This window comes from Eulemur rufifrons, chromosome 16 (genome assembly GCF_041146395.1).
Source record: "Eulemur rufifrons isolate Redbay chromosome 16, OSU_ERuf_1, whole genome shotgun sequence".
NCBI lineage: Eukaryota > Metazoa > Chordata > Mammalia > Primates > Lemuridae > Eulemur > Eulemur rufifrons.
The window spans coordinates 3,010,710-3,026,809 of record NC_090998.1 but is presented as its reverse complement, the minus strand read 5'-3'; the positions used below and the strand labels follow the sequence as shown (position 1 = coordinate 3,026,809).

Genomic DNA, 16,100 nt, shown 5'->3' with positions numbered 1-16,100 from the left:
CGGATCGTTTGAGCTCAGGAGTTCGAGACCAGCCTGAGCAAGAGCGAGACCCCATCTCTACTAAAAATAGAAAGAAATTATATGGACAGCTAAAAATATATATAGAAAAAATTAGCCGGGCATGGTGGCGCATGCCTGTAGTCCCAGCTACTCGGGAGGCTGAGACAGGAGGATCGCTTGAGCTCAGGAGTTTGAGGTTGCTGTGAGCTAGGCTGACGCCATGAAACTCATTCTAGCCTGGGCAACAGAGTGAGACTCTGTCTCAAAAAAAAAAAAAAATCTAAAATATTTTAAAACTAAAGAGACATGTCACTGGGGGACTTTTCAAATTGAGGATGCAGGGAGTTGGAATAAACAAGGATAAAAAATAGAGTCCTATTTTTAACTTGGAGTCTTATGACATAAGATCCTGGAAGGGAGAGAGAGAGAGAGGCCTTTCTGATTATTTGCATGTAAGTCCTAGTCATACCAAAACCTCAAATCACTAAATGATGTCAACACCACTCACTCACATATTTGTTGAGGGACTTTAAGTACTATATTTTAAGCACTGGTTTTATATGTAAATTAAAAAAACAAATTTAAAAACTTGTTACCAAGTAACATGAAGCTTGAATAATAGATTGAATAATAATAGATTTAATAAAACTATTCCCCCCCCTTTTGGGCAAAGTATTAACAGACATGTAAAAAAGAGTAGGAGGAGTCTTGCTTTTGTAGGATTTTAAAATCCCATTCCACAGGCATTTTTTGCTCTGACCACTCTGGTCTGTGATCTCTTTAGCTTATGAATATTTAAGATTGATAATGGCTACCACTTATTGGTAGCCTATTATGTTAGGTTTTTCTATTTTTATATATTATATTATATTATATATTATCATTTTACATATCAGGAAACCCAAGCTCAGAAAAGCCAAAAGATTATCCCAAAAGCACATAGCTGGCAAGCTGTGAGGTAAGGGATTCACACCCAATTGTATCTGGCTCCAAAGGCCACTACTTCCATTTCAAGCTAGGATTTTCACACATGCCATGACAATGTCTAGATGCCACCATGGCTAATGAGCACTAGAAAGGTGGCTAGTGCTGTGCTGAAAGTATAATGTACATGTGAGATTTCAGAGTTAGTAAGAAATAAAATATGAAATGTCTCATTAATAATTTTATGTTGATTACATGTTAAAATATTTTGAATATACTGAGGTAAATAAAATATATTACTATAAAAATTAATTTCATTTTACTTTTTTATGTGGCTGCTAGAAAATTTTAAATTACATATATGTGACTTGCATTATATGTATTAAACAGCACTGATCTAGATATTTCAGAAAACAGTTTTAGTGACATGTGTCATTCCTTTATACAAGTCAGTATGAAATCAATACTCCCGTGATGAGATACCAGGGATGACCTTTATAATGATGAGACGTATACAGTATATATTACCTTCCTGACATCAGATTCTTATTAAAGTAAGCTTAGTATTTTTTAGAAGCCTTGGGCTAAATAGTAGATGCCTGTAAAACTTGAAGCAGATACTATACAGTCTACCTACCTAGATTCTCCCTGAAGCTTTACTTGCGTCTATCAGTCCCTTCACTTCCTTTCCTGAACTGTCTGGTGCTGCTGTGGGTCACAGTAGTCCTTACTGGAAGTTTGTCTATCAGGCTAAAGTACTTTAGCACCCTTCAGAATGAAACATGATTTGAAACATTATATGTACACATATATATGCACATAAAAGATGCAGCAGATTAAAACAGTCAAAGGAAATCTAATACATAGAAAAGTAAGTAGCTGAAAAACCAGCCCTACCCAGTTAGCTATCAGAATAGGGGAGTGGGATAGCTTTTGAAATTGCTGGTATTATTCTACATAAAGAATTTAGGATTAATTTCCTACTTTAACAAAACCGTTTGGAGAAGTAGGTGGTATTTTCCACCTTAAGATACTGCCTTCAACCTGCATAATGCTTCTAGTTTATCAATTAGTTATTTTCAAGGTATTAGTAACAAAGCTTAAAACTTTCAAAGGTAGATTTCTGAAAAAAACTTATTCATAAAGAGACTTGACTTTGATATGCAACCAATTTCAAAAGTAATTATATTAATATTCAGGGTTTGGGAAAAAACAAATATTCATCCAAGCCAATTTTTAAAAAAATATAATTTGCAGTAAGAAGGTATCAATTTTTCCTGTGGATCATGAAAAGGACTTCAGAAACAATACTTCTTTTTTAAACTACGTAATACTGTTCTTTAGAGAGCTTATAATATCCCAGTAAAGTTAATTGAAATATTAAGGGTGAAATGGTTTGCCTAGAGCCACAGTTTGTACCAAAGTGGGAAATAGAACCTTCTGCCTATACCTCTCACTTAGTTATTTTACTTCCAGCCCCAATTGATTTTACAAGTTCTTTTGTTTTTGTTTTGGCAAAGCAGCAAATTTCTTTCTTCAAATCTTATATGTAATCTCAATATACAAAATATATGAAAGTACAGGTGCTCTGGTTTAGGAAGCGTGGAGAGGCCCTAGTGAGCCCACACACTCAATTTATCCCTCACCTCCTCGGGGGGCCTCTGCAGCAGCTCGTGCCTAACGCTCCACAGAACACTTTCTAAAAACCACTGCTATAAATGCAAATTGCCTGTACAAGTTTTATTTCCCCACACTCATACCCTTCTCTCTACAGTTATTTTTAAACTTTTCTATATAAAAGGTTAATAAAGTCCAAATGTGATTTCATTTCACCAAGTGTAATTAGGATTTTTACATTTGCCCATTTTACCACGCTATGCAGAACAAATGGAATTCTCCTAAACCCAAATTGCTTCCTTCTAACAAATGGTAAACTATAAACTTTGCCTACATGAAAGTAAGGAATTACTACAACAATAATTTGGCATCTGAATTTTGGCCCTTTTAGTGAAGAACAGTCTTCATCCTGTTTTACAAAGTTGTCAGTTTTCATTAAGACAAATATTTTTTCTAATCCATACCAATTTCTTAAATGATTCTCAACAAATAATTAGGAGAAACTGACTTTTAAGATTTACAATAAATTATTCAGTTGTATTTTAATATACTTTTGTTGTTACTGGTTTCTTGCCTTTAGCTTTAATATGGTCAGAACCATAGCTAGGAGAGAAGTTCCCACTATAAAAATGTGGAAGTTGTTGCATGGGCAGATGTGCAACCCCAAAGTTTAGCAGCATCTGGGTTACAGATACAATGTTAAATACAGACATCAAAAATACAGTAATCCCACATTACAATGCACAAAACCCTAGCCATTATATTTATATTGGCCACTAGAGGAAATGATAGTAAAAAGTGGTCAGGACAAGAGAAATGGTTTGTATTTACAATTTAGTAAAAGCATTTGTTGAAATCTGATAGCTCAACAAGTAAATACAAATTAACAAATCTATGCTGGAACAGCTAAATCACTGCTTTGAAGCAAAGTTGTCACTGAAAACACAGACTACTCAAGAGGCAGAGGCAGGAGGATCGCTTGAGCCCAGGAGTTTGAAGTTGCAGTGAGCTATGATCCCACCACTGTGCTCCAGCCTGGGTGACACAGCAAGACCCTGTCTCTAATAAAAAAAATTTTTAATTAAATAAATAAAAATCACAGGTAGAGAGCCGGGCGCGATGGTGCGCGTCTGTAATCTCAGCGATTTGGGAGGCTGAGGCTGGAGGATTGCTTGAGCCCAGGAGTTTGAGGCTGCAGTGAGCTACAATCTATTCCAGCCTGGGCGACAGAGCAAGACCCTGTCTCCAAAAACAAACAAACAAAAACAAAGCCTTAACCAATACAGTGCTGCATGAAAGATCCAGAGACTACTTAGAGAAGTACATTCCCACTCAGCAATGTAACTCACTGGCTGAGGAGCATTTGCAATGCTTTATGCAGAGGCTCTTTAAGTTCCTGAGACACTTTTTCTCCAAGATGGGCCAAGCAGTCTTCTATTGAGCTTTCTGGGTTAGCAGGGCTGAACACTGGAGAAGTGTGACGGTCAAAGCCTGTGCTGGTGAAGGCTGAAGACAGGGCAAAAGAAATGCCTAATTTAATAAACAATATCAAAGGTTGTGCTATCAAAGCCCAGGGGATTAAGACACCTATTATTAGGAACAAGCTAATAGTTAGTTATAAGCCACTTCAAAAGGTCAAATAATCATTATGGATATTATTTTTTCCTGGAACACAAAAATTGGTTAAATTTAGATTTTTTTTTTTTTTAAAGGAAAGGTTTCAATGGAAAAATCTTAGTTTTAAGAGAAGAAAACAACGAAACTGCATGTTAAAATATGCTAACCAATTTAGTTTATTACTACTCATCAATTCAGTATAAGAATTTTGAATGAGAAGCAACTCTTGGCTCTATCCTCACTCTCTTAATAGTTTGCTTTTAAAATTTTTTTTTTTTTTTTTTTTTTTTTTGAGACAGAGTCTCACTCTGTTGCCCAGGCTAGAGTGAGTGCCGTGGCGTCAGCCTATCTCACAGCAACCTCAAACTCCTGAGCTCAAGCGATCCTCCTGTCTCAGCCTCCCGAGTAGCTGGGACTACAGGCATGCGCCACCATGCCCGGCTAATTTTTTTTCTATATATATTTTTAGCTAGAAATATAATTTCTTTCTATTTTTTAGTAGAGGTGGGGTCTCACTCTTGCTCAGGCTGGTCTCGAACTCCTGAGCTCAAACGATCCGCCCACCTCGGCCTCCCAGAGTGCTAGGATTACAGGCGTGAGCCACCGCGCCCGGCCTGCTTTTAAAATTTTGTCTTTACCTTTATAACAGTGGCACTTCTTAAACCAGATTCTAGTCAGTTTATTCCACCTCAGAGGATGAATCCACTGCTTTCATTCCCTTATTAAAATGAACTTTCAAACTCAATATTACTTCACATGAACAAACTTTAAAACTCTGAAGGTTATACAAGTATAAAAAAAGTTGAGGCCAGGCGCGGTGGCTCACGCTTGTAATCCTAGCACTCTGGGAGGCAGGAGGATCACTCGAGGTCAGGAGTTCGAGACCAGCCTGAGCAAGAGTGAGACCCTGTCTCTACTAAAAAATAGAAACAAATTATCTAGCCAACTAAAAATACATATAGAAAAAATTAGCCAGGCATGGTGGTGCATGCCTGTAGTCCCAGCTACTCGGGAGGCTGAGGCAGGAGGATCGCTTAAGCCCAGGAGTTTGAGGTTACTGTGAGTGAGGCTGACGCCATGGCACTCACTCTAGCCCAGGCAACACAGTGAGACTCTGTCTCAAAAAAAAAAAATAAAAAAAAGTTGAACCTGTAAAAAGCAGTCATAATCTATTCCTTCCTCAGTTCAAACTACCATCTACTTCCTGATTCCGTGTTATAAAGATGTAGCCCGCTCAGCTGCAGAAAGGGTAGGCAGCGTAACTGTTGTTCCAGGGCACAAACGGGATGCAGGGTATAAAATCCCAGTAAAGCAGGCAGCCGGTACCCATTACCAAGAGCTATCAATCACCTTCATAAAATATTTATTGCATTAATTCAGGCTTGTTCCTAGAAGGCTGCAAATTTTACTATAGAATTAAGTATGTATTTCTTTCTAAAGCACTTGCCTCCAAGAAAGATGCAAATGGCTGCAAAGTTTACAAACATTTTGTTGTCCGAGCAAGTTTGAGGGCATCCATTTTAATGATCAGGCTTGGATAATACGGGGTTCAATAAGTCAATCTCCTTAATTAAGCCTTTTGTTACTCTCTTGTCTGCCTTTTGCCTATTATTTTACTGTGCAGCAGTACTGCTACCAGAATATAGATGAAGGCTTAGCAAAGAACTGAAAATTTAATCAGTTAAAAGTGCTGATAAAAGACTATAAAAGAGAAGACTAACATTAGGTTTCTGGATTATTTGTACAATTCTATTCAATTTCTTTCTCTACTAATATGGAACTGTTCATAAAAATTATTTATAATTTTGTTCATTAACAATTATTGGGCAATATATGTCCACACAAAAACTTGAACAAGAATTTTCAAAGCAGCATTATACATGACAGCTGAAAAGCAGAAACAACCAAAATGTCCATCAACTGATGAACAAATAAACAAAATGTGGCATATGCACACAATGGAATATTACCTGACTGTAAAAAGTAATGAAGTACTTATACCTGCTACAATATGGATGATCCTTGAAAATATCATGCTAAGAAAGAAGCCAGTCACAAAAGACCACACAGTGTATGACTCTATGCATGTGTCCAGAACAGACGATCCATAGAAGTAGAAAGTAGCTCAGTGGTTGCGTTGGGTGGGGGTGAGGCAGCGCCTAGTGGGAGTCGGAAGTGACAGCTGATGCCTATTGTGTTTCTTTTTGGAGTGTTAAAAGTGTTCTAAATTTAGATTGTGGTGACAGTTGTACAATTCTGTGAATTTATTGAAAACCACTGAACTAGACCTTTTAAATGAGTGAATTTTATGGTATATGAAATATACCTCAATAAAGCTGAAAAAAAATCACTGGGAAAAATGTTCAGTGCAATGTTACTTACGGAAGGTAAAACAGGAAATAACCCAAATGCTCCCCTCAATAGTAAGGGAGAAACTGCGTAAATATTCATTCAATGAGTGAAATTTCATGCGGTTAATAGAATGATAACTATTTTAAAAGATTACTATATAACATTAAGTGCAAAATATGTGGCTATAAAGCTATATATACATTATAATTACAATTATCTATAGCATACGTGCATGCAAAAATGAAAGAATCTTTCTTACTTTTTTCCCTTTAATGTTGTTATTAGTTATATAGATACCAAATATGAATCAAACCATATTGAATGGAAAGGACTTTAATATGACCATTTAGTCCACTACTTAACACCAGGAATGGCAACATCAAAACTGTTAGGTATAGTTGGGAAACTTTTATAACCATGTCCCCCTGAAAAGAAAAAAGGCTCCCTTCTAGTTTCACCCTTATAATCCTACAGCAATGAAGTTGTATAATGTTCAGAACACCTTTCTGTGAAAATCAAATTAAACCAACAGTAAAACACACCAAACAATCTGCTAATTAACTAGGAAAATAAGAACAGACCTTCAGAAATTTCTTTGTCCAGGGATTTTAGCTCTTCTTCAATTTCTGTTTTAACTTTTACTAAAACTTCTTGATCCAGAGATTGTGAAGCTACATCTAGTTGAACCCCTGAAACCAACAAAAAAGGTTACTATTGAAAGAGAGAGAGAGAAACCATTAGAATATAATAGTTCTGACTTGACTTTTTAGTCAGAAAATGCAAAATCAAAACCCATTATATATCAAGCCTAGGGAGGATAGGAGATACTTTTCGCAATAATTAAGGGGGAAAAAACGCTCAGTAGAAGTATTATCTATTTAAAGTCTGGTAAAAATAGAATAAATAGAATAAACCTCTGTCTTTCCAGATGTTTCTGCCAGGAAGGGAAAAAGAGCACAACTTTCAGAAACACATTAACTAAACATGAGATTAGGAAAAGACTGGCATTAATATGTACAAGCCCTCTTTTTTTGTATACAATGCATTCCTTGAAAAAAAAATATGAAAACTGAATACGATAAAACCAAATAAAAGAATTCATGTTATTTTAATGGTGGTGGGCAATGTTCATTACTCCCACTTCAAATTACATGAATCCCTAATGTTATCTCACTTTTAGATGCTTTTTAAGTTTATTTATTTATTGTTTTAGAGACAGAGTTTTGCTCTGTTGCCCAGGTTAGAGTGCAGTGGCATAATCATAGCTCACTATGAGCTATGATTAACATCAAACTCCTGGGCTCAAGAGATCATCCTGCTTCAGCCTCCCAAGTAGCTGGGACTATAGGTGCACCACCATGCATGGCTAATTTTTTAATTTTTTGTAGAGACAGGGTCTCACTATGTTGCCCCAGCTGGTCTTGAACTCCTGGCCTCAAGCAATCCTCCTGCCTTGGCCTCCCAAAGTGTTGGGATTATAGAAATGACACATTTTTAAGCCTCGACACATTTTTAAATGATATACTTCTTCTTTTTTTTTTTTTTTTTTGAGACAGAGTCTCACTCTGTTGCCCAGGCTAGAGTGCCATGGCGTCAGCCTAACTCACAGCAACCTCAAACTCCTGGGCTCAAGCAATCCTCCTGCCTCAGCCTCCCGAGTAGCTGGGACTACAGGCATGCGCCACCATGCCTGGCTAATTTTTTCTATATATGTTTTTAGTTGTTCATATAATTTCTTTCTATTTTTTTTTTTTTTTTTTTTTTTTTTAGTAGGGACGGGGTGTCGCTCTTGCTCAGGCTGGTCTTGAACTCCTGAGCTCAAACGATCTACCCACCTTGGACTCCCAGGGTGCTAGGAATACAGGTGTGAGCCACCACACCTGGCCTTTAAATGATATACTTCTATCATTTTATATGTGCTCTGTAATTCTCTCCCCTGCCCCGTCTGAACAGCCAATAGCTGCTTAAGTCCACAAAGCATACAACTGAGACTCAAGTTTCACCTCTTTGGGCATAATGATTTCTTTGTCTCAATCATATTAGGTTTATGAGAGTTATGTTCATTACTAGTCTCTTATGCTTATTACTGATACTTCCATTTTTCTACTAATTTTTTAAAATGCAACAAAATAGTTATATATCTGTATAAGCAATATGTACAAAAAAAGAAGACACTGCTGAAGACTGAAAGCAGTACCCCTGTCATTTGACAGTCCAGATTCAGATAAGTCAGTTTTAGCGATATCAATGCATAATAATAATTGCCAATACCAAGTGCCAGGCACTACAGTAGGCACTTTGTATATACATATATGCATGTATATGTATACACACACATAATTAAATCCTCATAACAACCCTTTGAGGCCGGGCGTGGTGGCTCACGCCTGTAATCCTAGCACTCTGGGAGGCCGAGGTGGGCGGATCGTTTGAGCTCAGGAGTTCGAGACCAGCCTGAGCAAGAGCGAGACCCCATCTCTACTAAAAATAGAAAGAAATTATATGGACAGCTAAAAATATATATAGAAAAAATTAGCCGGGCATGGTGGCTCATGCCTGTAGTCCCAGCTACTCGGGAGGCTGAGACAGGAGGATCGCTTGAGCTCAGGAGTTTGAGGTTGCTGTGAGCTAGGCTGACACCACGGCACTCACTCTAGCCTGGGCAATAGAGTGAGACTCTGTCTCAAAAAAAAAAAAAAAAACCCTTTGAGATAGGTATCATTATTACCCTCATTTTGTAGGTGTGAAAACTGAGGTACAGGGATGAGCCCTGACCAAGGATGTACAAACAGCAGAGCTTGGATGCAAACCAAGCAGTCTGGTTTCAAGGTCTGGGCTCTTAGCTATCACACAACATTGCCCCTCATCATGCTTGAAAGTGTGGGCTCTATAAAATCAAACACCCAAAAGTCCAGGACTGCCTCTAAGATAATGATCTAATCACAGCAGTTCTTAGGCTTTTTTGGATTAACCCCTTAGACAATTTGAATAAAAGAATAGCCCCCCTTCCCAGAATGTTCAGCAAGCAATTTCAGGGCATTCATGGACTCTCTCAGGATCTTCATAAGCCTTGATTTAAAAACTTCACTAATTATCACCCAATTCTCCTTCTTCCCTCTCCCTGCCTCCACATACCCATACTCATTGCATAATATAGTCCTGTCTCACTGGGTTAATGTATCACAGTTTTGTATTCCTGGATAACCTGACTTAATGCACAGTGGTCAAGGATCATCACTGAAGGGTTCCAGGGAGACCAATCAAGAAGAGCAACCTAGGCATGGAGGGGAGAAAACTAACAGAAGATTTGTATCCCAAGAGAACATAAAAGAAACCAAAAAGTTTCTCCTTAACATTAAAAGTGAGCAAGTTTGGGCATATAGCACCATAGTTCCTTTTATAGCTATGAAAAGCTTACATAAGCCTGAGCGAGAGTAAGACCCTGTCTCTACTAAAAATAGAAAAATTAGCTGGGCTTCATGGTGCGCGTGTCTGTAGTCCCAGCTACTCAGGAGGCTGAGGCAGGAGGATCACTGAAGCCCAGGAGTTCAAGGTTACAGTGGGCTATGATTGCACCACTGCACTTCAGCCTGGGTGACAGAATGAGACCCCATCTCTAAAAAACGTAATAATAATAAAATTAAAAAATAAAAAGCTTACATAAAAAGTTCAAGTTCTCACTATATTGTAATAATATTCTGTCTTGAAAAAATTAATTTTTATTCTTCTTTCAGATGCTTTCAGTATTATAGAGCAAAGATTTCCATTTGAACAAGGAATTTTCAATAAAAAAAGTCAAACCAATTGACACATTCAGGGGAATCCACATTCCTGGGACATAAGCCAGATTCACAATCCTAGCTTGTTTTTTAGCCAAAGGCATTCAAGGAAGTCAGGGTAATTCTGAGCCATTCTAGGAATCTGGCTTATTTCTGGGACTTAAATTGAAGCTTATCTGAACACCCAGAGTATGCGGAACTGGATACTTAGTGATCAAATTTTAGTTGAAGAGTAATTCTTCATTTCCCTAAAGAACTGAGATAAATAGTTACGAGTGACAATGAAGTCACTCCTTCTCTTTGCAAGAATCTCAGTAAAAGGAAAAGCACCATAATTTGGGCCACCAAGTTGTGGATCTACCTGCTATTAATTCATTCACTGGGAAAAACATTTCCTGAGTACTTGCTATTTATCAGGTATTGTCATGAGCATCTAACTAGCACAAAAATCAGTAAGATTTGTCTAGTCACTGAAACTGTTGATCTCCGAGGGAGTTCAAGAGGAACAGGAAAACAGCAAGCATTTAAAAGGTACCTGTTAATTGACAGGCACTATGGTAAACATTTCGTATGTGGCATTTTACTTAATTTCCATGTCAACCTTACAAGTGATAAAATAATAGTTCCATTAGAAGATGAGAAACTATGGAAGAGCTTTAACTAGAACTCAGGTCAATCCGACAACAAAACTATTAATCTAGGCTATGCCCTCTCCATCTTCTGGTTGGTAGCTAGGAAGGAAATATCGCAAAAACATTTTTGACCTGATTAAATAGTAATGGATCTAGCATCTCTTGCATTATGCTGGATAGAGTTGGAGCCTATTATACTAAGTATCACAAGAATGGAAAAACAAGCACCACATGTACTCATCATCAAATTGGTATTAATTTATCAACACTTATGTGCACATACAGTAATAATAATCATCGGGTGTCGGGCAGGTAGGGGGAGGGAGGGGTATATACACATCTAATGGGTGCAATGCACACTGTCTGGGGGATGGACATGTTTGAAGTTCTGACTCGGACATGGCAAAGGCAATAAATGTAACCTAAATGTTTGTACACCTGTAATATGCTGAAATTAAAAAAAAAAAAAGAAAAAGTAATGGAGACCGGAAAGGTTGTCTAGATCAGTGATAACATCTGCTGACACTGAGATTCGTAGTGCCTTATTTAATCTTCACTTCATACAATCTGCAAGTCAAGAGAAGGCCTATTATTATCAACAGATTTATATTCTCCAACTTAAGAAAACTATGAATATACCCAGAAGTACTGGGCACAAGCTAGTCTCATGCAATAAAAGGAAAAGGAAGGTCTTGGTCTCTTGCACAGAATGGAGAACAAAGGGGAACAGTCTGAGGAAGAAAATCAGACCAGATAACTCGACAATTTACTACTTTCTCCTGCCTCAGATATTTGGAGCAGAGCTTCATCATCTAAAATACTGAATCCAGAAAGAAATGACATCCTTCTCACTCAGAATACATCTGCAGACATATCTCCAGGACTTTTTCAGTTGTTCGCATCATTGTTTTCTACCACTGACAAATTTCATACAGAGAGGGGTTAGACATTTATATGTTTTCATTTTTTGTAAGCAAATTAAAGAATTCCAAATTCATGGATGGGCTCTGAATTAATCCTATTAATGAAAACAAAGAAACTTGAGCATTCTATCATCTGCGGGTATTAAAAATACCTTTGAAAAACAAAACATTAATAAACATTTCTATATATCACAGTTTCTGATTAGTTTTCCACTTTTAAAGTTAACAAAAATAATTTTCCTTTAAGCCACATAAAACACTTTTCATACAAGCTGAGACTGACCAAAATAAAACTCAGACCTTTAATATAATTTTTATACATAAAATTCCTTAGGTATTTCTAGTTGACATGGAACACAGAGTATCCCCTCAATATCATGATGAACAAGGATTCTGCTTAATGACATTTCACTTATTCCTGCCTATATAAATACTTTTGAAACTACATAAATAAAAACTTAAAAATGTTACATAAAACAGATACAATCTATTATGCAAAATTTGAGGCCAGTATATCCTAGAAAGATGATAATCTTTATAAATTCTCATAAAGCATTAAGGTCTACCTTTACAGATAGGCTTTTAATAAATCTCAAATATTGCTTATAATTATAATAGTTTTCCTTTTAGAAGCAATTTGTAGGCCTAGGTCCGTGGCCCACACCTATAGGCCCAAGACCTCGGGAGGCCGAGGTAGGAGGATCACTTGAGGCCAGGAGTTCGAGATCAGCCTGGGCAACATAGCGAGACTCCATCTCTACAAAAATTAAAAAAAAAAAAAAAAATTAGCTGGGCATGGGAATGTGCACCTGTAGTTCCAGCCAGCTGGGGAGGCTAAGGCAGGAAGATTGCTTGAGTCCAGGAGTTTGAGGCTGCAGTGAGCTATGATCACACCACTGCACTCCAGCGTGGGCGACAGAGCAAGACCCTATCTCTAAAAAAAAAAAACAGAAGAAAAAGAAGTAATTTGTAGTTTTGGGTGGCTCTGTGACAGTACTGATTAATATAACTGCACTAAGTAAAGCACCTCAGAATATATTGTGACATTATTAAGGCAAACACAGACTGGGAAATTAACTTAAGGTCAATCTGGTTTCTTACAATAAAATTTCCAGTTTCTTGGAAAGCAGCCTGTAAAACGTAAAATAAACTTTGGAGTCTTTCAGCAGATGTATGTATGGAAAAAAGAAATAAAGAAGGAAAAAAATACCTTTGGAGTCAGGCATTCTAACTCATCACTACATGTAACCAAGGAAAATAACGTTCTTGAGCCTCTCTTCTTATACAAAATGGGAAAATGTTACCTACAACAAAGGGTTTTTATCAAGTGTAATGAGATAAATTCTGAATAGACAGTAGCTCTCACTCACCAATCCTTTTCATTCTTTAAAATGTTGTAACTATTTGACAATTGTCTTTCCCCAACCCCCATCTCTGTGAACAGAAATCAGTTCATCACAGATTTCTATCAGTGAAGATTATGCCAAACCTGCTTTCCATACTGTTAAGAGTTAGGATCAGCAGGACAACTTTTTCACAGTTTAGATAATGCCAAGTGATTTAAAATAGGGCTGTTTTTAACATCAACTAGGAGAAATATTGATAGACAGCTACTCTTGCTCTTCAATTGCTGCTAGAAAGAGTAGCTTAATATCAACTGATCTAAAACTGAATTTTTTTTTTGCCCTAAAGATATGTCCTACAGAGTTTGATTTACATTCAAAAATTCGGAAGGAAAGCTAATTTGTTTTATTACTTAAAGGTATTACTAATCAGGGAAATTTTACTAAAAAGCTCCCTTCCTGACTACCAGATCTAAATACCAGATGTGCTATTATCTTGTTTCCAGGGGTGGCTTAGCTCTAAAAGACTTGTATTCAAATTTTTTCCAGCCTAAAATAATTTCTGCCATATGCAACAGTAACAATGTAAGAATTTTGATCTATCATTGTCCTGAGCTACAGTGAATGAAAGTGGTTTTTTTTTTTTTATTGCCCAGGCTGGAATGCAAATGGTGTGATCATAGCTCGCTGCAACCTTGAATTCCTGGCTCAAGTAATCCTCCCACCTCAGCATCCCATGTACATAGGCCTGGCTAATTTTTTTTTTAATTGTTTTTGTAGAGGTGGGATCTCGATGTTATATTGCCCAAGCAGGTCTTGAACTCCTGGCCTTCCATGTTGACCTCCCAAAGTGGTAAGGTTACAGGTGTGACACTGTGCTCAGGCTTGAAAGTGCTTCTGAGAGAAATCCTTCTTGTTCCTATTGATAATACTTCAAACATATTTTGTTTGACAGAAGTAGAATAACAGCCAGGTTGAAAAAAGTTTTGGTTAGCCTTTTAAATTCTACAAAGCATTTCAAACTTAACATCTGCTATTCTGCGGTTGACCTGCTCTTAATCAGAAACACAGAACACCTAAAACATTTTAGAATCTTGTCAGGCAATACAATCTATTGGAGCCAATTTTATATAAGGTTTCCTGTCATGACAGGTAGTCTCTGTTCCTCTGCATTCTAGAGTTGATCTTCATAATAAGCTGGACCATCAGAAAAGTATGTACATATAACCTAGGTCCCTTGATAGTGTGAACTATTTACTTTAACTGAGTTGCACTTTGGTGTCACTCTTACCTTTATCCAGAATCACATTAAGAGACAGTGTTTTGAAACTGACAACATTTTCTACACCATTTCTCTGTATCCTGTGTTATAAAGCTCTAAGTGAAAAAAAAAAAAAAATCTTTTAAAGAACTATTCTTCCCCCAAAAGAAAATAGTATAGCTTCTGATTATGGGGGCGAAAACACTCCTGGAAGCAAGTATCCCTCTATTCTTTACTTTTTGGCTTTGCCTAAGAACCAACTGCACAGCTCAGAGCTACTTAACTGTACAGGATCTCACAGACCACGTGCCTATGATCTGTTATTCCCACTATGGAAATGTACAATTTTCCAACTCCTGAGTCTAGTTATTATTTAGATTCTTCCATTAATCATTGTTATTATAAGCCACATTAAATCATATGTGGTGAGCAATTAAAAAATCATTCCTATTTTTATTCAGTATGAATTCACTGCAAATTTCTCACTATCTAACAAACAACATATGTTATGCTACATTTTCATCTAATGTGCACTGCTCTTCCTTTTCCTGAAAATTCAAATTTTGTTCATCTTTCAAGGACCAATTTAAGTCTCTCTACTTCTCAAAAATGTCTTCACTGATTACTAAGACTTTTAAACATTTATATCATTTAGTCTGTGCCACACAGCTTAACATTTAAACATATACTATCTTATATTGTTTGATGATTTTATATTTTATTATCATTATTCTGACCATATTACAGATACTTTGAGATAATTCCTTTGTCCTAGATTTGTGTAAAGCATGGGCTAAAAAAGTACTCAAAACACTTGATAGTGGTAGCTACCTCTGTCTACTGTGATGAAGACTTAAAGGATTACAGTGTACAGACATGTATGTAGAGATGGTATCCCCGCTGTGTCTGTATGTATACATGACAACCTCACTGGGGGGAGAAGAAATGTAGACAATAAAATAAAAGTTATATATAAATTTAGAAGAATAAAAGAACCCAAAGTTATCAGCATATTTTCAGGCTAGCTCAAATGACAAAAGTCAAAAGAAACAAAGAAAATGAGAAGTCATACTACATAAGAAGAGAACAGACCAATCACATACATAGGACAATAAACACACCATTTATTTGTGGTGATGGATTATGGTGAGAATACTGAGAAGGAATGGAAAGAATAAGACCTCAGTTATAAGAGTTTTAATCAATCACTCAATCATGGAATTTTAGATTTATAATAGATTTACAGTCTGTAAAGTCCGTCCTCATTATATGAAGAATATGAGACTCAGAGAATTTAGTAACTTGTCCAGGCTCCAATAAATCACAGAAAAATAATATGAAAAACTAGATCTTCTGGTAATTACTACTAAATCCTAGAAGATATGATTATAATTTTTTTTTTTTTGAGACAGAGTCTCTCTCTGTCACCCAGGCTAGAGTGCAGTGAACTCAAGCAATCCTCCTGCCTCAGTCACCCGAGTAGCTGAGACTGCTGGCGCTCACCACCATGTCAGGCTCACTTTTCTATTTTTTTGTAGAGATGAGGTACCGCTCCTGCTCAGGCTGGTCTCAAATTCCTGGCCTCAAGCAATCCTCTCACCTCAGCCTTCCAAAGTGCTAGGATTATAAGCACGAGCCACTGCACCCAGCCA

At 36.9% G+C, this 16,100-nt stretch overlaps 1 protein-coding gene across 1 annotated transcript in view; it reads right to left on the bottom strand.

Annotated features, from left to right (window-relative positions):
* The window catches only part of BCL2L13 (BCL2 like 13), a 91,032-nt gene that overhangs the window by 30,403 nt on the left and 44,529 nt on the right, over positions 1–16,100 (bottom strand). Inside the window, exons 3-4 of the mRNA XM_069491617.1 lie at positions 7,092–7,199; positions 3,891–4,047 (exon numbers count right to left, since the gene is read on the bottom strand). Coding sequence (XP_069347718.1) covers positions 3,891–4,047; positions 7,092–7,199 — 265 coding nt within the window. The remainder of the gene's footprint in view (positions 1–3,890; positions 4,048–7,091; positions 7,200–16,100) is intronic.